This window comes from Anser cygnoides, chromosome 2, assembly GCF_040182565.1.
Source record: "Anser cygnoides isolate HZ-2024a breed goose chromosome 2, Taihu_goose_T2T_genome, whole genome shotgun sequence".
NCBI lineage: Eukaryota > Metazoa > Chordata > Aves > Anseriformes > Anatidae > Anser > Anser cygnoides.
Genome location: NC_089874.1, coordinates 90,271,094 through 90,294,550, shown reverse-complemented (window position 1 = coordinate 90,294,550; position 23,457 = coordinate 90,271,094). Strand labels below are relative to the sequence as shown.

At 38.5% G+C, this 23,457-nt stretch overlaps 1 protein-coding gene and 1 long non-coding RNA gene across 8 annotated transcripts in view; one reads left to right on the top strand and one right to left on the bottom strand.

The window, feature by feature from the left end:
• COBL (cordon-bleu WH2 repeat protein) overlaps positions 1 to 23,457 on the top strand; it is a 154,485-nt gene that overhangs the window by 41,965 nt on the left and 89,063 nt on the right. For 5 of the 7 annotated variants that reach the window (XM_048079156.2, XM_048079155.2, XM_066992607.1 and 2 more), the window contains 5 exons: positions 5,377 to 5,587; positions 6,385 to 6,613; positions 8,620 to 8,664; positions 10,712 to 10,806; positions 14,386 to 14,469. In XM_048079156.2, the coding sequence (XP_047935113.2) occupies positions 5,377 to 5,587; positions 6,385 to 6,613; positions 8,620 to 8,664; positions 10,712 to 10,806; positions 14,386 to 14,469 (664 nt within the window). The other 2 variants (XM_066992608.1, XM_066992610.1) reach the window with 2 other exon arrangements.
• LOC106036569 (uncharacterized) lies at positions 2,848 to 6,663 on the bottom strand. The gene is made up of 3 exons (XR_007169060.2): positions 6,558 to 6,663; positions 6,412 to 6,475; positions 2,848 to 3,610 (listed from the first exon to the last, which is right to left on the bottom strand). It is a non-coding gene; the product is annotated as an uncharacterized lncRNA (long non-coding RNA).

Here is a 23,457-nt window from a genome sequence, read left to right as displayed (position 1 = left end):
ATCCCCCTCCTTCTCCTCCCCCCCAAAAAAGTATAAAGTACCTCTCACAACTAATCTATATTTATACTGTTGTATGAGAAATACATGAAATCCTGAAAGGATAGACAGCGTTGGTGATTTATGCATATTGTTTTGTGCATACAGATGTGCAGCAGATCCACACAAACTATTAACAGGTCTGACAGAGGGGATGACTAGATATTTAGAAAGAAAATAATGGGAAGAACTCAACAGTGTTACCAGAAACCTTTTCTGTTTGTGATGCTCATGGGTAATACTTCGAATGGGTAACCTGCAAACGCAGGGATTGTGTGTCTGTCATGCTGAGGAGGGCTTCCTGGTTAATGCAGATACAGAGCTCTAGTGTCAGCAGCTTCAGAAGTCAATAGTATTTGAAATATATTGCAGAAAAATGGGGATTTTTAAAGATAAATAGTGTTTGGTTTGGAGTTGTCAACACATGGATGACATAGTCAGAAGACAGTTGTTACTGCTGCTTTCTTACATGGTAGGCAAATTCTCTTAACGTGTGATACACAGAAGAGGACACTGGTACAAATAATCAACTAGCTGAAGTCCTATTCTGCAAATAACAGAGGACACAGCTGAGTGCAAGGACCATGCATTACATAGAACATAAACCTAATGCCATCACAGAAAAAATATCCTCAAGTTATTCTCAGTGAGAGAATTAAGTGATAATAATTGCTGGCTTATAGCTCAACGTATAGAATGGTAAAAGACTGAGGGTGTGAAAGGCTTGACAAACACAGTCCTCTGCTGCTGCTTACATGTCATACTGATGGCCCCTTTGCGGATTTTCTCCGTTATGGAAAATGAGAGGCAAATATACATCAGCAAAATAACAAAAGCAAGAGACAGCATTTGTGAAGAATACCTACTTATCATGCTTCCATGACTTCTTTGAATGCAGTTTGCCTTTTTACTATACATATTTCTGGTTGCGTAGGAAAACTTCTAATCTTTTCATGAAGTGCCTGCTGTGCTTTGGAGCATGAGAAAATAATGAGTAACACTGTTTTCTGGTGTTTAAATGCACATAGTTAAAGCCTCAGAGACTTCATCTCACTCCCTCTATGTTAACATTTCTCTTTTCCAGTCTGTCATTTTAGCTTGCTGATGTGTGTTTGAAATTAATCTAAATAAAGATAATTCTTTCCTCTAGTTAGTCTTACCTTTATGAGCATTTGTAGCATGAAAGTAGAAGGCAACAGGAGAGTCAGTCATTTTACAGAGTACAGCTTTATCCTTCAAATTTATTTCATAGGTGTGCAAGGCTGTATTTTAAAATGGATTGCTCTGTGTGATCACAAAGAGATTACCCCAATCCACTCCCAAAACAACTCTTTTTTTTTTTTTTTTTTTCTACCTCTTAAATTCCTGAAGTCCTTTCTGCATTTTACTGGTGAACAGCAGGACAGGAATGGTCTGACATGCTCCTGCTTGGTCAGGACCTCAGCCTGAAAAGTGCTGCTGACATAGTAGTTATTCTTTACTTTCCAGAATTGTTTTTTAATGTTGTACAGCTTAGTAATATCAGGATAGAGCCAAAGTATTCTCTTTTGCTAAAAATAGTTGTCTGGACCACCTTGTCTGAATCATATATTGGCCTCATACTCCACTTCATTTCTGTGCTTTTGTATTTCCTTATCAGTGATGAATGTTTAGTGTCTGTCACATAGCATTTGGTCTCCTACCAAACTCCAGCAAGGTCTTTAAAAGAAGAAAGTGACGTATTTCATAGATGAGTAGTTAGAAATAAAGGAGATGTTTAACTCTTTTGTTTCAGCTTTAGAATTAGTCTTTTATGATCAGAACTGCCCAAGTTTCAAAATAAAGTATGTTCTCTACCAGGTCTCAAAAACAGGTTAAAATAAAGTTCTGGTATGTCTGGAACAAGATGGAAATGGGGAGGAAACTTTCTGCATTTTTCAAAAGCCATATTCAGCTCAAGGTTAGAAAGAAAAGTTGTTTCAGTACTGTTCTTTTGGCTGTGCTTTGTGGCTCTCTTCTGTGTGTGCCACGTGTATGGAACTGGTTGAAATAAAACTCCAATTTAAAACCAAGCTGAACTGTATTGCAGTTTAGAAGGGAAATTTTTAGAGTTGGTGATACTAAAGTCTGATAAAAGAGTAATCTCCTTTCAAGGACTTCTGAGCTCTCTTACTTCTCTGGAAATAATGAATTTAAAATTTTTGTCCCCATGTTTGTTTTTTGTTTGGTTGGTTTGGTTTGGTTTTTTATCATTTTGAAGTTTTGTGGAAATGTTTTTTCCCAAATTTACATTTTGACAAGAGCATATCATGCACTTTGATGATCTTTCAAAAATTTCAGATGTTGCTTAATTTGTACTCCTGAATGGCACAGGTGAAGCCTAGGGATTCTTTTCAACAGTTGCATGTTTTGAGCAGTTTGAAACAGGATGGGGTGCTTCAGACTTCATTAAGTGTTAACACTCTGCTCTGTAATAAGTTGAAATCTCAAATTTGGCTGGATTTTTAAATTGTTCATTATCTGGACAAATTTGTTCAACTCATATGATTATCTGCAACTTATTTTCTCAGATGGCTGGTGTGGTTTCTAATCGTGTTGCAGTTGTGGCACTATTGCTGATGAACACATTCCATAATTTCTGTGGAAAGTACACAGCATCATAAACTACCCTTTTGATGGACTATGGGTATAAAATTGTTTTTCAAGTGCTGCATTTTTTAGTATTTTGAATGAAATTATTTACCTGAGGTAAGATAAGAGTCTAAATTTGAATGAATTATCACAATATTATACGCTACAGAAATACATTAGCATTCCACTTTAAATAAAAATGTGCATCAAATAGAATACCGTGTATTGTGGTTCTGCCACGTTATTTACTTTTCTCTGAAACAATAGTAATAAGGCTGAGGGAAAAAAAGAACAACATGCAAATTTCACTTGAAAAGAAATATATCTGTAAACAGACAAGCTGAGATTTTTATCAGACAGACTGACACTTTTTAAAATTCTCATTGATGCACAACATAATGAATGTTTGTTTAAATGTCATTGTATGCGGGATTCTTGTATAGCCTGGACTAGGTATGCATAAATGTTTCTGTTTTGTGTGAAGTAACAATGATTGCAAAATAAAGGCATTCACAATTTGGGGACAGTGCCAGAATAAGACACTGGAAACTGTCATGAAATGACCTGATACCCATTTCTGTTTAGATGCTCTTTATGCTAGCATTGCCACAGTGCTATGTTTTTCTGAAGCCTCCTGTATATATTAACAAAATTCTCCTCATTTGATCTTCATTTTCTCACTTACTTTAATTTCCTTTAAACAGGATCACCTGTTTCAAATTTTCCACACCTGCTGTTTTCTCAGCTTGTGTTGCACAACTCAGTTAAACTTGAAATAGGTCCTTGAAGTAGGTCCTTGAGCTATTTCTCATCTCTTGCACAAGAGCTGGCACCTACGTATGTTTTAGTCTTTTGCCCATGGATAAGGGATCAGACTCATTTCCCATTTTCATGATATTTTCTGTCATTAGCCCTCCAAGGTTCTTCACCACTTCTTGGACATTTGTAGGCAAACAGCATATACCTAGAAAGAAGATGGGCAGCCAGTCTCTCAGATGCCATCAGCTTGCAGCCGAGGGGCAGTTCATGAGCTACAGGTTTAATGGTAGTGGTTAATAATCTTAGAATCACAGAATGATGTGGGTTGGAAGGGACCTTAAAGATCTCCCAGTTCCAACCCCCTGCCATGGGCAGGGACACCTCCCACCAGACCAGGTTGCCCGAAGCCCCATCCAGCCTGGCCTTGAACACCTCCAGGGATGGGGCATCCACAGCTTCTCTGAGCAACCTGTGCCAGGGCCTCAGCACCCTCTGAGTGAAGAATTTCTTCCTTATATCTAATCTAAATCTCCTCTCTTTTGGTTTAAAGTCATTATCCCTTGTCCTATCACTCCACCCCCTGACAAAGAGTCCCTCCCCAGCTATCCTGTAGGCCTCCTTTAGGTACTGGAAGGCCACTATAAAGTCTACCCAGAGCCTTCTCTTCTACAGGCTGAACAACCCCAACTCCCTCAGCCTGTCTTCACGGGAGGGTGCTTCAGCCCCTTGGTCATCTACATGACCCTCCTCTGGACTCATTTGAATACTTCCATGTCCTTCTTGTGCTGGGGGCCCCAGAGCTGAACACAGTACTCCAGGTACTGAATCTGTGAAGGATTTTTTTTTTTCTCCTTTGAATTTGCTGCATTTTGAATCTGTATACACTTTTCCAGTATACACATTAAAAGAGGTGCCACTTTCTTTGGGAGATAAGCTGTCTATACATTTAATTTCTCTTCCACTAGAATAAAACTATCCTTTGTATATCAGAAGCTTCAAGTAGGGCCAATAATGTTTTCAACCTTGGTTGTTTTGTTAATGGCATTTGCTGATTTATGAAACCAAAACTTCTCGTAAACATAACCAGTTATAATAAACCCGTTTTCTCTGATCCTGAATAGAATTTTAATGAGGAAAGTTGGAAAAAAAAAAGAAAAAAAAAGAGCCTTTCAGTACCTCAGTTAAGAGGAGATGTTTTGGTGTGTGGAGGAAACGTAGTTTGTATCTGCCGTGTCAGACAGTATCAAGCCACCTTGCTGCTTTGGTAAAGTGGAGTTAGTGCCTCTGCTTTGTGTTAAGGAGTAATGACTGACTTTTTAACCTCGTGGTTTGGGAATCATATCTGCAATGAGATGTCTTGATAATGCAAATACTTGAAGTCAGATATTTTTATACTGGCTTAATATTTTCACCAAAATAAATATGGAGGTTTCAGTTGTACTTGGAAATATTACTGGTGTCATTGGAGGGCAGAGGAACACACACAAAAATCTGTAAGCTGGAAAAAATTCTGTCTACATCTTGTTCCAGATTCATGTGTTGCAGTTTGGTCTGCATTATGTGATGGTTCAACTGTAGGTAGAGTTTACCGTACCTTGAATGAGTCATTTATTTGTATCTTGCCTTCCTGATGAGGAACAGGGTTTGAACTGGAGAATTTAATGTATGCATTTAGCAGTTAAGATGCACTTTCCCTGCTTTTGGATTATGTTTGTTAGTGCTATCGTTGGCACCGTTGTCTGCCTCATAACAAATAGTTAATTGCCAGCTCATAAGCACACACTAAAGCATGAATGTATTTAAGTCCTAATGTTTTTATCTGAGCTTTTTAGCATTTCAAAGCATCAGCACTGTTCCTTCCTCATGACACATCCACAGCTTGTCCTGTCTTTTCTCCAATATTAAAGCAAAAGTCAATTTTTTAGGAACTGTTTTTCTCCATGCTAACAGTGAATGTCTTCTTCCCTACAGTAAAGCTGTGATGGATCTGTTGGTTGATTTATGCAGCCGGTATCATTTGAATCCATCCCAACACAGTCTTGAACTGAAGTCTTTGGGAACTCAGCAACCTCTGAGTTACAAGGCAAACACTTTGATAGGAGCACTGGACGTACAGACAGTACTTCTGAAAGAGAAGGTGCCTGAAGAGAAGATAAAGCGACCTCTGCCAAGGGCCCCTGAGGTCAGTACTCTATAGCATTGAAATAGTGACATGAGACATAATTTCATTCTTAACATTTCAAGTTTTTCCAACCTTTGCATCTTCACACCAGGCGAGAGAGGCCTGAGATTGACTCTAACCTTCTCTACAAGTTAACTGATTTGCACGCAGATTGGCAGCTGCCAGTCTCGACTGCAGCATTTACACGTGTTATGTTGCATGCAGTTGTTTAGATGGAAGTTTGCTCTTGTAAAGAACTTTGATCAAAGACTTAAATGATGGAAATTGACAGTAGTGATTAAAATGAGGGTTGTGGGATTGTGCAAAAGTAGATGGGACTTTGGTAATATTTTGTTTGCCATCTTTACTAAAGATAAGGGAGAAGACTGATCAGTAATAAACCTATTTTAAAGTATTGTGAATATTGAGAAGTAGACATTTTTCAAATATTTCTTTGTTGAATTTTTCATTATTCTGGATCAGGGTAGCTAATTACACTGCCATGTCTTTCAGAGTGGCATTTGCAAACATTGGCAAAAAACATTGATTGTGTCTGATTCCTTTTCCTTACTTGCCTGTTTTTCTGACTCTCTCCTTAATGATAGGTATGTTCTGAGAATTTTTGTTTATTTCTAATAGGTTTTTGTTTTGTTTTGTTTTGCAATAAATATGCGTGTGGGGTAAGCTTGTCTAAAATGAATAAAGACGATATGGATGTCCCTTGTACATTTTCCATTTCCTGAATGGAAACCTTTCTCATTATACGAATGCATGGCCATCACAGAGGGAGGGCTCAGAGTTTGTGCTTTTTTCTGCAGAAGTCTGTGAGGCTGGTGGTGAATTACCTGAAGACACAGAAGGCAGTGGTTCGAGTCAGTCCGGAGGTGCCTCTCCACAACATCATTCCGGCTATTTGTGAGAAGTGCGAGGTCAGTCAGGAGCACATTGTTCTTCTGCGAGACAGCATCACTGGGGAGGAGCTGGAGCTTACCAAGTCCTTGGAGGAGCTGGGGATAAGTGAGCTGTACGCCTGGGACAGAAAAAGAGGTGAGCTGTGGCTGAAAGCGGTTGCTGCTGGGTTAGATGAGATGTCAACGGTATTATGGGCAACTAAAGAATGTTTTGGGGGCCTCTGTCCCAGAGAGCAGCAGCCAGGTCAGTGGCATGCTCAGCAGTCACCAGCTGCTCTGGGGCCAGCACCAGGCTTTGCTAACCCCTTGCAGGGCACGTGTTGGCTTAGGGCAGGGCGAAAGGAGGAGCTTTGTACCTCCCAGAGCTGCAGTTGGTACCCATGCACGTCACCTGGGGCCCCGTCACTGACCTGTGCTGTGGGTCAGAGAGAAAGAAAGAGGAGACGTGCCATAGTCATGGCAGTCGCGAAAGCGGAGAGGCAGAGGCAGCAGAGCGGGGCTTGTAATAACAGACTGTGGATGGGTGCAGAGGTGGTTCCTCCAAACAGCAAAGCTGCTGACAATTTAGTGAAGAGGAGCTGAGAGGTATTTGTATTTAAAATTTTGTTCTCTTGCTTATTTCTCCCTTCTCTTCTTTTCTCATAGGCAGCATTGTAGCAGCAGCTTCTTGGGCTTGAGTTTCATCAGCCTGACTGTGTATTCAAATAGCAGAATTATAACATGTGTTTTTAAATATACATGCTTTAAAATACGTACTGACAAGTGCTACTTCCTTTGAGGTCAGAAAGTGATATTCATTAAAATTGTCTCCTGCGGTTTGTCTCAATCGGTATCATTTCCAGCACAGTAGATGTCCTTACTTATTGTTTAGATAATGTCAGTCTTGTATACACTGAGCAGCAGGCTTATTTTTTATTTATACGGTTATTTATTTATGTTGACGTTCTGTCTCTCCTTTCAAACTCCTTTGGTAAGTGACAGTTCTAACTCTTTATGAGCCAAATTTCATTGAGTTTAGACTCTTAAGTAAACTAAATGTCTCCTTTTCCTTTGAATTGTCAGCATGTTCAAAAAGTTGCTGACAACGTGTCATAACTGAATTCTGTGTTTTTTTTTTTCTTTAAAGACATGTTTACTGTAATTAAGCTAAGCATTTTGGAGCAACATATTGAAAATCCATAGTATTCAACAGGATTTGTTCAGCATACTTCAGGGACAACTCACGGAATAATTAGCCTGGGCCTTCCTTAATTTTTTCTTTTTTTAATTAAAATGATCATGTGTATATATATATAGGTGTTGTATGGGTCCGCAAGTCCAGGTTTGAAGAGTCCAGTTATCCTGTACAGTCAAAAACAAGACTTTACTTCAGGCCTGAGATTACAGCAGAAAATTCTGTAACACTTGGTGCTGCTCTCGGCATCAGAAAAAAAAATATATATATATTATCATTTTGAACCTTTTAGTATGCCTTTCATTCTGATAGTATCCCCCGATCCTGAATGTATTTCAGCCTTCTCTGTATCCCTTTTAGTCTGCACTGTGGTCCTGATGAGAACAGTAAATACACATAAAATTTACAAAAGGTACCCTTTGTTCGAGCAAATTCCTTCCTCCCATATTCTCATCTGTAATCTTCCAGAGGAGTAACTCCATTGCTCCAAGAAGCAGCTGGCCTAAGGATTGTGCATAGAGTAGGATGTCCAGGCTATTTAATTACCAGAAAAACAGACAGATTTTTAAAGCACATTCTCACAAATGAGTGTGGCACCAGAGGTGCTGAAAGCACAGGCTGCGTTCATAAGAACAGATTCTAGAAAAAAACAAAGTGCTCCTTCCCTGAAATAAAAATACCGAAGGCAAAAGTAATATGGAAAGACAAGCTCTGCTGCCACCTGCTAACGTAATTTGGTGTAGCAGCTGAAGCAACTTCCCTAGTGAACCGACAAGGAGCAGAAACTTTTTCTCGGCTAAGCAGCTTCTAGTAGGAGCTTTGCATGTCTGATGTCAGATAAGGTTTTGTTTCCACAGTCCTTAGGACACAAATATTAGGAGTGATGAATGAATAATGCTGTGGTTTACTGGGCAATACTAGAACTTTAATATGTCTTCTCTTGTCCTTTCATTGCCTGCCTTTTCCAGTTCCTCCGTCAAAAACTCAGTCTGAACCTTCTCTGAACTACAGAGGTACTGTACAATGCTGCTGAGGGGAAGTCAGCTTTCCCTTCCTGTTGTTTGTTGTGGTTCTAGGAGATGGATCTTTAACATCCTAGTGTAAAGCGCTGTCAGGAAAAAAGCTATTTTCACAGTCTGTGTTGTCTTTTGGACTGTGTTGTTCCCGTGGTCATGCTTTGCGTCAGAACCAACACACTTGTGTGCATAATGCTTATTCAGTAATTGCTACTAAAATGCCAACAATTAACAAATCCTGTCATTTAACTGTTGTCCATCAAAATACCAACAATTAACAAATCCTGTCATTTAACCATTCATTGTCTGGCATAGTATGCTTCTATGCAGATTCCAAGGTTTTTCTTGTTACCTAAAACATGATTAGTTGAATATCAGGAATACTGAAATTTCAAGTCTTCTGGGTTCAAACTTTTTATAGTAGCAGAGACGAAGTATTTTGAGATCTGTGAGATCTTCCACTAATTCCAATTTACATGTAATGAAGCATTTTAATACCAAACTTAAATGTAAGCATACATGTTAGATAACTCTGGGTAGATGCTGACTTCTGAACTGCTACACTAAGTAGGATTTGATTAGATTATGTTTGTGCATCTGCTTCCAGTTATACAGAAAAGGTGTATGTTTAATATATTTTTCCCCCATTAAATCTGTTATAAAAAGTAGTTTAAATTAATTATCCTCAAGAGAAATATGCTTGATTTGTTACTTCTTTGCATTGCTAGTAGTAAACACAACATAACCAAAATAAAGCAGTGGATAACTTCTCTAACTTTTCCGGTAAGAAGTCCATCTCTAGCAAATAGTGACAGCCATTGAGTGAATATTAACTCATGGCCTGTTCCCTCATGGCGTCACTGAAGCCAGTGCTCTTTCTCCTATGTCCGTGCATGCTGTGGCTGCTACTTATACAGAGCATAATGCTAAAGTGAATAGCTGCTGTACTTGTTTCAGAAAAAGTTATCCAGATTTATCCAGATAGTTTGTTGTTTTGAGATGGTATGCAGTGCTTAAAATCCCAATTGCATTTGGATTTCCATCAAACTGTTGATGACCAGTAGTTACTACCATGGCTTACGCGAGCCTTTTATCGTTACTGTTCACTGTCGAGGAGTAGCTGAGCAAGGCAGTCATGATCCACATTCAGGTGCAGCCCAGCCCTGAGCAGAAAAATAGAAGTTTCTGGTGAATGAGCTTAGGCAGTGTTTCGTATTTGAGGAAGGTATTAACGTATTACTGAATTTTTTTTGCAGTGGAGTTGCAGTCTTTCTTAGGGATAGTTTCTCCCTGTTTTCCTCAGGGTTCACCACCTCTATTCTTCCATCGTGCTTTGAACAACTCAATGTGCATAACACCTCCTAACACCTTACATTATGGATGTGCAAAGTGATCCTGTGTGAAAATCACGTGCTTTGTGTGAAATACAAGTCAGTTTACCAAAGTTCTGAGATAAAGTTGTCTTTTTTTTTTTTTTTTTTTTGGTGAAGTAGACTTTTATGTCAAGAAACAAGTTACTTTGTATGCTTCTTAATTGTTATTAAATACTTAAAAGAGAAAGCAACTTTTCTGCGTTAAACTCTTTGTGCTAGTGAGATATTCTGATGTTCTTGAAAGAGAATAAATCTCTCTAGCTTTATGCAGTGTTCATTTAAGAAAAAAAAATGGTTTTACAGTCTGTATATTGAATGTCAAACTAATGGTTGTTCCCTGTAAGGTATGACCTTATCACATCACTCATCCAGCTTAGCTGGTGAGGGGGAAGTTGTAGGGAGACCGAGGGGTCAGACAATCCTGAGGAGTAGTAAACTGTGATCGAAAATTTACTGAAGTTTATGACTTTATTATTCCATTTCACTGGGTATGGGAACAAACTCGGAGCAAATAGAAGTCTGATGAAAAAGAAAGTGCAGGATCTGGCATTTACTAGATATTGCAGTTCATAACATCTCCGGCTCATAAAAATACAGCATTAACCCAGAATGTATTAAAATACTGATCTTTATTGCAGAAATGTAAACATTTTCTATTGTAATTGTTTCAGAACCAAGTCGAAGTGTTTTGCTAAGCAGTGATGCAGTAGAAAAAGAAAAGAAAGGGTTTCTGGGATTTTTCAAAGCTAACAGAAGCAACAGCAAGGTAAGTGTTTATCAATGTACTACCTTGCTAAAAAGAATTGATTTATTTCCAGATGTATTTTGGTATTTTGTCTCTGAGCAATGGGGTTTGTTGTTGTTGTTGTTGGTTTGGTTTTTTTTGTTTGTTTTTTTCTCCAAGGAGTCATCTTTTAGCAGATGCATAAACTACAGTTAATCGGTACAGTCTGATGGGGATTTCGGCTGCTAATTCAAGGAGCTGGGCATATTAACCATTTAATTTCAATTTTAATTTTAATTTTTTGAAATGCTGTTATTTCAGTAGGTAGCAACAAAGGGCAGGAGTTTTAAGCAACTTATGTCCACTTACTAGTAGCGCTCAGATTGGAGAGGAAAAAAAAAGCATTTAGGAAGGAACTGATGCAATATAGAACACCTTACTCTAGATAGCAAGTAGAAGTCTCTTATTAACTCTTCTGTGCATGTGTGATACTTTGTGTTAAAGCATTTGTATTTTCAGTAAGATCTGTGCTTTTGTGTTATTGCCATCTCCAGTTTGTAAAACTGATGAATTAGCTCACAGTACTAAAAGGAGTAATAAACTGAAGGATCAGTATCTACTGGGGTGCATATTAGGCATTTTTAACTTTATTTTTAATTTTGGAAGTTGGAAAATTCAAAAAAGAAAGTTCATATAAAAACTCGCTTCAACTAAACTCAAGATACAATTACAGTTGCTAAATTTAAATAACTTTAAACAATTAGAGAAGAAGATGTGATGATGACTTTATAAGGGAAAAACTAGAAAATAATATTTATGCATTCTCTGTAGATCCTAGAATTTATTGAGATGCCTTTTTGAAAAATATGTGCCACATTGCAGAAATTAAATATAGTAAAAACTTCTAGCTCAAGAACATACTACACTTTTAACTTCACACTTTTTGCGTCCTTCACTATAATTTGCTGTGTCAAATGATTTGATTATAAAGTATTTATTACTTGAGGATGTCAGAGTAAAAAAGTAATTTTCTTTCGTCTTATTTTAAAATTTTCTTTTGTCTTATTTTAAAAGCCTTCTAAGGCTTTTGCAGTGACATCAGATTAACTGGTACTAAGTGACATACACTTCCTTGATGGACCAGTGTTACACTTAACCCTTCCAGTCTCCTCAGTCACATTTTTAAAAGTGTATAAGCTTTCCAAAATCTTTATTAGTTCTCAGCCTTTTTCATTATGATCAAATTTGGAGTGCTTTTACCAGGCAATGGCTTCTTGTATGGACTCTGTATGGACACTATGTTGAAAAATTTGGTCAAACATGGATGCTGATCTATTCTTAACATTTTATGAAGGATGCATCAGAGCTGTATTTTATGAGATAGTAAGTGAGTGAATTTCAAGTGTTTATCCTCTGTAAGAAATTATTTCCCATTTAGTAGGGAACAAAAGCATAACTGGAGTAATAATGCAGCATCTGCTTGGAAGAATCTAGATCACAAGGGAGCTCAGCACAAGCCTCTAGGGCATGCTACGGCGCTGTAGCTCCTCTGGAGGAACTGAACATATTGCAGCATGCAGTTTACTGTGTTATAGTTGGTCCTCTGTTCCCATTTTACTGAACCTTGGTATGAAGTGTCTGCTCTTGGAGTTGTAATTCCAGAAGCAGCTCAGATTTAGCTTATAGAATAGTTTCACATACAGCACTGGAAAACATTGCTTTGAAGCCTGCTGGTGCTGTGGTTACGGCAGTGTTTTTTTCACAGCTGAGTTTGGGATGAGTGTCCCAGAGATTACAAACTCCTTATGCTTTTATACACCACCCTCCTCTCTTCTTCCTCATGCTTGTGAATCAGACATAGGAGGTCATACTCTGAGGTTGCTTTTTTAAAGATATATTTTAATAGGTGTTAAAGATACTGAGGGTCGATTAATAAGCTACAAGTAATGTTTGTCCTGGGAGATAGTAGGAACTGTTCAAACAAGTATGAGGAACAACTTGTAAATCAGAGGTGAAGGTGTAAGTCTTGCTGTCAGACAAGTCTTGCTGGCTGACAAGTTAATTGACTTTTCCTGATGATGTCTTTTATTGAACTCTTACCTTCAAATGTTGAATACTCTATAGGAAGAGGGATTAAAACAACAGTTTTATTTAGACCTGCAAGGAAGTCATCATTACCTTTCTAGTATGAACCTCTAGCAGTTTGAGCCCAGATAGACAGAAGAATTACTGAAAACTGAAGAATTGTGGAGAACACAAGAGCAAGCGTTAAGTGGCCATAACACATCTGGATCAGTATTATGGCAGATTTCTAGACAAAACAACAGTGAAACTGCTGAACAGATGTAGTTAGCAGAATGTGGGCAAACTAACTTTTAAGAAAGGATTTAATAAGTTTATGAAGGGATTGTATGGTGGGATGTGCTGTGGTTTCAGGACACACACACACAGGCCCAGAAGGTTTTTTCCAAAACTGTTTTTAATTGTTACTCCCTTAGAGTTTTACTCCTCTGCAAGACTTCAGTTGGTTCTGCTTACTTGTTTAATTTCTTTTTGTTTGCATCATCATTTGCATACACACACACAAATACAGAATTATTGCATGTGGTCGTGTGTAGTCTCTGTTTTAGAACTAGTTAATAGCAAGAATTGTCCCAGGTCTTGAACCCAGGGCGTGCTGTGGAGTCGCATACATTTACAGGGAAGACAACTTCTTTTGCAAGGGAAGAAGAGAGCACTAGCCTGTGTTGCAAGCTGTCTGGGATCAAGTATCACTCCACTCTATAGGCCCACACTCAGATTTCCATGCCCACACACATGCTTGCTTTCTGAGCTCGCTGAAGGCAATAATCATGGTATGACAATACACTAGATCTAGCTTTTACAATTCCTTTTTTCTGCTATATGAAAAACACCATGACACAGAATAAAAGCAGAAACTTATTCTCATGTTTGATACAAACTGATTGAAGGTATTTCTTTGGTTAACTTTGTGCTTATAGGCTTAATGCCAGATAAGGTATCATCTTCAGTCCATTCTAATTTTATGCTGGATCAGTTACCCTCTGTTCTCCTGCAGCTGGCATAAAAAAACATAAAGGTGGCATGAACCCCATATCTTTTTGATGTGAAATGTAGCCACGTGCCTGAGGCTAAATCAAGATTAAATTGGCACTGCTAAGCAATACAGCAGTGCAGAGGTCCTTTGCAGATGATCATGGGATCCAGGCTTGAGAGGGGTATCTGTTAGGACACAGAAGCAGTCCCGTAATTTACATGTTGGGGGAAAGAAGCTCTGTGCTTGCAACCCTGTCTTTGCAGGTACAGCAGAGTGACAACCTGGCCCTTGGTGCTGCAGGACCTGCTTGCTGCTACCTGTTTTCATTGCATTAGAATTGTTCTGGTTTTATTTTCTTCTATGCTCCTGTTAATAGATTTCTTGGGGCTTGCCTACATCAGAAAAATTTTGCAGGCTACTTCAGTGTTTCTCAGCAATCAGATGTAATGCTACTGCAGTAATTCATCCTGGTTCCATAATGAGGTTTGGTGCTTTGCTGTGGCATGTTTCTGTTGTTTTCTTTGCTTTGCTACTTCTGTGTAGGATACTTATTTGTGTTGCAGACAGAAGAACACTTGAGGATGAACAGAGATTATGGTGAGGAGGATGTTTTTAGTTCTACATCTACAAGTGAAGGAAGCTTGGATGTAAGTACTAATGTAGCTTGTAGATGCTACTGCATTCCTATTAGATCCTGCAGTTTGAGTAGCCAGAACCCACTGCTGTTAGCAGTGCTTAGCCAAGTAGAAGTAGAAATAGCCTACTTCCTAGCTTAGTTACCTGGGTTCACATCTTGAAGTGCAATGCACTTTCTTCAGATAAAACTCTTGCTAGCTTAACTATAAATCATGTTTTTTTCAAAGTTAAATTCTAAGCAATTGTGAGCAAAAAGTGCTTTAACCAAGGACGTAGTTGTGACTTCCAAACAGTGCCTGATGCAAGCGTGTGTTTATGTGCCTTATCTGTGACATTTCTTACATAGCCGCACCTTTCTCTTTTATCCCTTTATATGTCTGCTTTCCACATGGCAGCATTCAAGTTGTTTCTCAAGTAGCTGGGGATGGAGAGTACTTTTGTTTTAAACAGGGTTGATAAAAGAAGGGAGTTTTGTTACATACTTCAGTAGGTTTTGGGGTACAAAAATCCTGTGAACCACATTTAGAAAGGTTTTTAAGCTCCTGACAGACTACAAAATTACCAGGATTTAGGTTTATAATTAGGAAGTGTGAATCCTATATATTTTTGTAAGGCTGTCCTTTTGGATTTGTAATCATAATAAATGTGGTGTCTTTTTCTTGCCTTTTTTTTTTTTTTTTTAGTTATTATTATTATTACTTGGCTCTTTCTTATAATTTCAAAACCTGGAGAAAACTGTGTTGATGACATGATTGAAGCCTGAAATTTGAGGCTTAGATCTGAATCCCCATTTTACAAACAAATATTTGGAAAAGGAGTGCTGATCCGCAAAATGTGCAAATCACTAGTCAGGGTGAAGAGTGACAGAAAATTACAGAAAAAATGGAGGAGGAGTGATAGAACAGACCCCCCCCAAAAAAAAACAAAAAACGTTATATAAAAGAACTCAGAAGGGGGAAATAGAAAATAGATGGAGAAATGATTGGTTGTGAGATTAAAAAACACCTAACTCTTCAAATCTGTGAAGCCTTCATACATGAAAGAGTACAAAAGTAAGAAAGTGGTGTATGACACCAAAAACTTGTGTGACACTGTAAAAAGACTATTTTGTTAAGGGCTCTATTACTCTAAAGTTCTAGTAGATGGTCATGTCAGTAATTGAAATATATGAGATAAAAGTATACACAAACCTTCATAATCTTGCCAAAAATAAAATCTGTGTCGTATTCACTGCCATTATACATTAATCTCAGTGTCTTAATACCCAGCTATGACAAGAGGAGGAGGAAGAAGAGGGATTCCAAGTGAAGATATGATGAAGGTAGTTCAAATATGCTGAACTGTCTTTTACACTAGTGTGTTGTGCTTCCTCAGAAGAGGGTTGCTTCCTTTTAATTTTTGTCAGGAATCTCATAGGGCAAATCACAAATGAAGACCTTTTTTTCCTTTGTCATTGATGAAAAACGTTCAAACCTGTCTTGTCAAAACAATGTAACTTTTGTCTTTTGAAAGCACAAGCAATAGAGCTTAGAGAGCAAAGGGATCTTGCAGTAGCAGGTAAAAAAGCATTACCTTTTAATTCAGTTACATCAACACCTTCAGGTCAGGGATTTTTTTCCCTTTCCTCTTAAGAGCAATTAATCTTCAAGAACAATGTAGCCATTGTTCAGTGTTTATATCTTCAACTTCTGGCTTGACACTTCTGTTTGAGCACTGATCCTACTAAGAAATAAGTGCATACTTAATGTATTGAAATAGTTCAGTTTAATTCTGTACTGTTCTGTTAAAAGTTTGATGAGAATGGATAAAATAAGTCTGATTCTCTCAGCAGTGCAAGACATCCATCCTTCAAACAGGCTAGATGGGCTTTAAGAAAAAGGTAAACAACCGTGAGATCTTAGGTGGAAAAAAATCTAATATACTGTAAATTTGGCATAGATAGCTAGAACAGATCACTTGTATAAACTTAAGATAAAATTCATTTGGAAATTCCAGTGAAAGCACTTTCATTACTTCTAAAATTCAGCTTAGCAATTCCTTATGCGCAATTCCCAGTCATTCTGAGTAATTCTTTATTCCAGTCATTTTTAAAAGATAGTCTCATTTATATACTTGAGGGGAACTGAGTATCCTTGCTCAAACTAAATGGTATCTTACATGGCCATGTATGTCAAATATACATGTAGATCTCATTATATAGAAGAAACTTTAATGAGGTAAGGCAGGACTTCTTGCAAATTGTCATGCAGTAGAGGCTTCCTATTCCATGGTTTCACAGAATCATTTGGGTTGGAAGAGACCTTAGAAGATCATCCAGTTCCAACCCCCCTGCCCTGGGTAGGGATGCCACCCACTAGATCAGGTTGCCCAGGGCCCTATACAACCTGGCCTTGAACACCTCCAGGGATGGGGCATCCACAGCTTCTCTGGGCACTCTGTGACAGTGCCTCACCACCCTCTGAGTAAAGAATTTCTTCTGAATATCTAATCCAAATCTCCCCTCTCTTAGTTCAAAACCATTCCCCCTTGTCCTACCACTATCTTCCTGCATAAAAAGTCACTCTCCATCTTCTTTATAAGCCCCCTTCAAGTACTGGAAGGCCGCTATGAGGTCACCCCAGAGCCTTCTCTTCTCCAGGCTGAACATCCCCAGCTCTCTTAGCCTTTCTTCACAGGACAGGTGCTCCAGCCCTCTGATCATGTTTGTGGCCCTCCTCTGGACCTGCTCTAACAGCTCCATGTCTTTCTTGTGATTGTGGGCCCCAGACCTGAACACAGTACTCCAAGTTGGGCCTCACAAGGGCAGAGCAAAGGGAGACAGTCACCTCCCTCGCTCTGCTGGCCACCCCTCTGTTGATGCAGCCCAGGATGCAGTTGGCCTTCTGGGCTGCAAGCGCAGTCTGCTGGCTCATGTCAAGCTTTTTGTCCACCAGCACCCCCAAGTCCTTCTCTGCAGGGCTTCTCTCGATGAGTTCTTCTCCCAGTCTATACTCATGTCTGGGAATGCCCTGACCCAGGTGCAGCACCTTGCACTTGGACTTGTTGAACCTCATTCGGTTCACGTGGTCCCACTTTGCAGCTTGTCTAGGTCCCTTTGGATGACATCCCTTCTTTCTGGTGTATCAACTGCACTACTCAGCTTGGTGTCACCTGCAAACTTGTTGAGGGTGCACTTGATCCCACTGTCTATGTTATTGATAAAGATATTAAACAACATCAGTCCTCAGATGGACCCTGGAGAGACACCACTTGTCACCAGCCTCCACCTGGACTTAGAGTCATTGACCACACTCAGGCTGTGGCCATCCAGCGAACTGCTTACCACCGAATAGTCTATCCTTCAAATCCGTATCTTTATGGATTATATCTTTATCCATATCCATTTTTTTAAGTCTCATTTTTTTTCACTGTTGTAGGTCATCTTGAAAGCATTTTGCATTGCGGTGCAGGAATTAAAACCAAAGTTTCGGAGTAATTTTTGAAAGGAGAATATTTTGACATAGCCTTTCAAAGATTGTCTTCAGCATAGTGCAAGCAGTTACACTGTCTGGATCAGTAAAATCTTTCTTGCCTACATGGAAATAGGCAAATTGTGAAGTACAGCTGAGTTACGGGCATAATGAAGAACTTTGGTATTCTTTGTTTAAATTCTTTTTTTCACTATTACATGGTGGTAATGCGCACTAAAAAACGTAAGAAAAAAATAGGGAAAAAAAAAGTAGAAAAAGTAATGACTCTGTTCTAGAGTTATTGTGCTTTTTTGTTTGTTTTTTGAAAACTGACCAATACGAAGGAATAGAATAAAGCTATAAGAATTAGGAAATCTTTGATATTTATTGAAGAACAAGTTATGTTCCCTTTATATACACCAGAACATCCTCAGTTCTTTATTTTTGTAATTACTTTTTAAATTTTTAATGCTTATAAAATGTTGATTGTTGATGAAGGAATTGATTTTCAAAATCGAGATGGGAAAGTCAACAGTTATGCTGAGATGAAAGGACACTTACAGTATCAGCAAAAATAAAAAAGAAAAGAGAGAAGAAGAATTTAACACTGTAGAGACTGTAAAAATGGAAGAAAAGATTTTTTTCATGACAGTCTCCAGAATGCAGCAGTTCATTATAACATACATCAGTAAACAATTTAATGGATCTGAAATTTAATGGTATATTGTAAACAAAGCAGAAATCTCTTCCTTTAATTTGTACCAATTTTGTGCTAAGCAGAAGAGCTTGTATAAATGCAACATACAAATAAAGCAGTTGGAAATTGCAGCACAGTTAACCCTATTCTTTTTTTTTGTGCGTCAAAGACGGACTCAGCTGCAATTGAGAACTGGGAAAGAAAGGAGGAGTTTGTCATCTCTGCCACTTGGTGTCACTGTCCTCAAGTGAACAGTTGATCAAGATGAAACCTGATACTTGGAACACAGTACTAAAATTAGCTGTTTTTATTTTGGGGGCCTTTGTGTTTTCATAAATCAAGAGTGAAAAAAACACATCCCAAGTGCTGAACGACGTGTATCTCTGATGTGGAATTTGTTTATGTAATAAATCAGCTTGGGAAAAAATATTTAAAAGTACAGCCAGGGACACTTATCAGAGGATTTGAAACTTCAGCACAAAGTCTTATCACACAAGGTTTCTCTAGTTCAAACACGATTTCAACAGACCAATATTAGAAGATTTTCATCAGCACATATTTAAAAATCTAGTCTTCAGTATATGTCTGAATATGTTACTCATAACAGAATATGTGAACCTCAGTGAAGCAGATAATCTAGTAGTTCCCTGCTTAATAAATCTGTCATGGCCATTATTACATATGCTTATGAACAAAAATATCCAGGAAAAAAAAAAGGAATTTTGGGTTTCAAATGTTTATCAGATGTTATACATATTAGGACATATGTATAGGTTACACATATTAGGTGTTTGTTGTTGTTGTTTCTGGTGTTGTTGTTTTTTATTTGTTTGTGCTTTTCTTTGATTTACATACCAGTCCCTATACAGAAAACAAAGTCATCACCCAGAAGAAAAATACTGCCCTCAAGTTCGAAAACAAATCTTGAGGACTTCTGGTGCATTAGTAACTTTGGCAGTCACTTCTTAAAAATTTCTTAAATGGTCGAAATAGCTATTTTCCCTATAAAGGGTTTTAAAAAACTTATTATTTACCTTTTCAGGGCCTTGTTTGCTCTTAATATATTCTAACTATGATGTTTCTGAGCTGGCAGGAGTTATTCATGATGCACTTTCTAAATTCAGAAGTGCTTGGAGGGCGATCAACTATGGTTATGCAAACAGAAATGAAAATGTGATTTCTTTTCAACTATCTCAGGCTCCAAGTGACCAGTGAATATCATCTTTGCTGTTTAGGATTTCACCTCATGTAGCCAGGTAGTAAGAGCTGTAGCAATGAGAATATTGTTCATGTCATCTAAATGGAAGTGAGTAGCCATCTACTTTTAATATGTCTTTCATTTCTGACAATTGCATTCACTTTAGATCCGTATTCTTGTTTCTTGGTCTCCTGTCAGTGCTTAGGATGTTGTCTGCATCTATTTGTACTTGCAGGGTCAAATCCTGGGATACTTCTATTAGATTTTACACAGAGCTATCTATGCACGATGTCAAAGGCATAGATTTGTGATATGGCTTTGAAACAATTTTGCTTAGCGTGTTTTTTTTTTGCAAAATGTAAAACCTAACATGGGTATGGAGAGTCGTCTAAATATTACAACATATGGGTCTGTTCTCATCACTCTTCTGTTACAGGGTACCCATAAGCCAGTAGGGCTGGTTAACAGAGAATCATACTCAAGAAGATACAACATAATTAAAAATGTTTTCATTTCTGCAAATTTTTACATGGTTAGAAGAAAAATAGATTTATTACATACCAGTTATCTTAAGATGAGATTCACCATCACATTAGTGATGTCAGTTTTATTTTGATGTACTTTGATATTCTGGAAAAAAACATTTTATTGTTAACTTTTCTTGCTGAGTAGTTGAGCTTTGCTAGGTTCAACGGTTCAAAAAGCTTTTCAAAAAAAAAGAATATCAAAAAGCAAGGTTCAAAAAACGGTACAAAAAGCTAGGTTCAGAAAATGAAATCACCTAATCTGGGCTGCAAAACCTACAAAAATATCTTGGGGTTGAGCTACACATACTTGATTCTGCCTTGGAGTAGAAGGATGGATTAGGTGGATTAGGTGCCTTTCATCAAGAGTTATGCCTGCTGAAGAGATGCAGCTATGTGGTGTGCACTTACAGGATCCACCGTCTTCGTTTATGTGAGTCATAGATACGTTCATATATTTAACATAGTACCTTCAGATTTTTCTTAGGTTATGTGATAGCAGAAGGCAAGAGCTTGGAACAGTGGCTGCTTGCCATGAGCCTTCAAGTTCTCACTCCAAAGCATGGTGTTACTAGACCTCTTCAAAGAAAAGGTCCTTGGAGTTAGTGTGGAGTGTAAAAGAAGTCTGGTTCTCAGAACCAGCTGAACTACTTTGTCTCCAAAAAAAAAAATAAAAAAAAAAAATAGCCTTAGGCAGACACCTGGAATGGAAAGTCTCAGCAGCTCTGGTTAAAGCATCATAATGTTACAAGCTATTGAAAACAGACTCTTCACTCTTGTGAAGAGACATGTTGGCTGACCCATCTTCTGGCTGTGCTTCTTAGCTTGTACAACCAAATGCTGCCAACTTCGTGCATTCAGGAATCACTTGTCAGCTCCTTCCCTCACCACACAAAAGTGGCTTAAGATCATGAGATTTGGTAACAAATTACTTAGGCTGGACTTTCTTTCCCTCCATTCCACTTTGGAGTGCTGGGTTTGTACAGGTCACATTTTTTGGCAGCAGTGAAGGTTTTGTTAAAAAGGATTGTCATGTAGTCAGTGATCACCAGAAGTTGCATCTTTACATAAAGTTGTGTGGTACAGAGTAAAATCACCACAATGCGTTGCATTTGCCTGTTTGTCATAGATCAAACCAGGTAATAAGAAAACAGCCACGTCTTTAAAAGCTGGAGTTGTGTCATTCTTCCCCCTTAGCTGGTGAAAGGACGACTCAGAAGGTTCTGTTCTACCAGTGGCTTTTGCAGGGCGTTTTGAAGGAAATGCTCTCTAGCTATGTAGGGCACTGGATCTAAGCATCAGAGTTTAATTTACTGAGTTTTGAAGCCACCAAAATCAACACACAAGGAGTCGACAATAAACTCTGACCATCTTGTGTATCTGCTACCTGCCTCTACTCGGGATGAAATCTTGAGTTTAGGGCTTTTACTTTAAAAGCTTACCACCTACCACTGTTAGCCATAATGTGAGAGATCAAAGTTTGGATCCCTTCTGTGCCTTTGGAGACGGCAGCCAATCTATCTCTCTCAGGACCATTATTGAGAGAATTATTTCCTCCTTTGTAATGAAAACCAAAATACTTGCTGGGCTAGAGATGCTTGGAACAAAGCTGTGAGGTATTCTTGATGTGGGAAGCACCCTTTCGTAAAAATACCCAAATATTCAGTGACTCAGAAAGACAGACCAAGAGCAAGCTTAACTATTCAGACCAGTAACAAAATAACTTAAGTGTGGTGGCAGCTCTGCGTTCCAGGGCCAGCGCTGGAGATGTTTTTGTATGCTTTATGCTAAGCAGATGTTAGATCCAGCAAGTAAGTTGTCACTGAAGCTAGAAGCAGGGGAGCCAAATGGCCGCTGTTCGCTGCTGGGATGAGTGGCCTCGTCTCACTCTTCTTCTAGCTGAACTCATATTCGTGTGTTTGAACAGAGGATAATCTCAGCCTGCTCTGGAGAGAAGGAAGTTTGATTCCTCCTAAGTAGAATAAAGTTTTGAACCTGGATTTCCCATGTTCTTGCTGAACTGTTGAACTGGTGGGTGGGTGGATGGATGGATGGATGGATGGATGGATGGATGGATGGATGGATGGATGGATGAGGAGGACAAGACAGGAGAGAAATCCAATAGCTGCCTCTTCTAGCAGTTAGGATTTGTTTGGAGCCAGGTTTCTTAGCTGTGCCTTGTGCTCACCTCTTGGATTAAGCCCCTTTGCTGACGAAGACAGAAAGACTTGCCAACTTTACGGATCCCGATGGAGGTTAGGAGTTTAGGCAGGAGGTTAGCAGCATAGTTTCTCAGAAGTTTCATGCTCAGCATGCCCAGAAGCAGAATTCAGGCACCAAAGCGGGGAGTAAGCACATCATAAGGATATGTGTCAGGCTTATTGAAGGGAAAGCACAAAGAGGTGTGACTTGGAGAGGCCCAAGCTAACAAGAGCACGGTAAGTTAGGCTAGCCAGATGTGTGGGGCAATTGAGCTTCCAGACCTGGGCTCCACGGCATCCTTCTGTGTTGTGTGGACCTAGTCGGGCTGGCGTAAGTTGGCTCAGATATCTCCCTCGGATGTTTAATTAAGACCTTATGACACACCCTTAACCACCCAAATCCTTTTATGTCTGATTCATCTTTTGTTACTGATTTCACTGAAAAGTTTTGAAGTTAACTCACTAAAAAAAAAAAAAAAATAAAGCAGCAGCAGCTAATAAGGCAGATGGCTTTTAATTTACATTAATAAAGGGACATTAAAAAAACAAAACAAAGACAAACTTAAATTCCATTTGAGATTTTTCTAGTGACATCTCAACCACTCAGGCTTTGCTTACTTGGTATTTAATATTAACAGAGACCCTTAATAGTGTATAATAGCCATGTAATTCATATTTGGTCATAATTTATTCAGCTTATTGTTCTTAGTGTAACTGACCAGCACGCAGTGGTGTTGAAAATACCACCTTTAAAGAAAAGTTTATCCGAGGATCAGGCTTTTCTGCAATTGGATAAGCAGAAATGTAGTTACTTAAAAAGGGATTTCACATATTTCTGTGTACATAAAATGCTTTTTGTGTTTAAGTTTGGGATAGTCTGGGAATGAGTCAGGGAATTATTAATTCCATTGCAAAGTACATTTCTGTTTG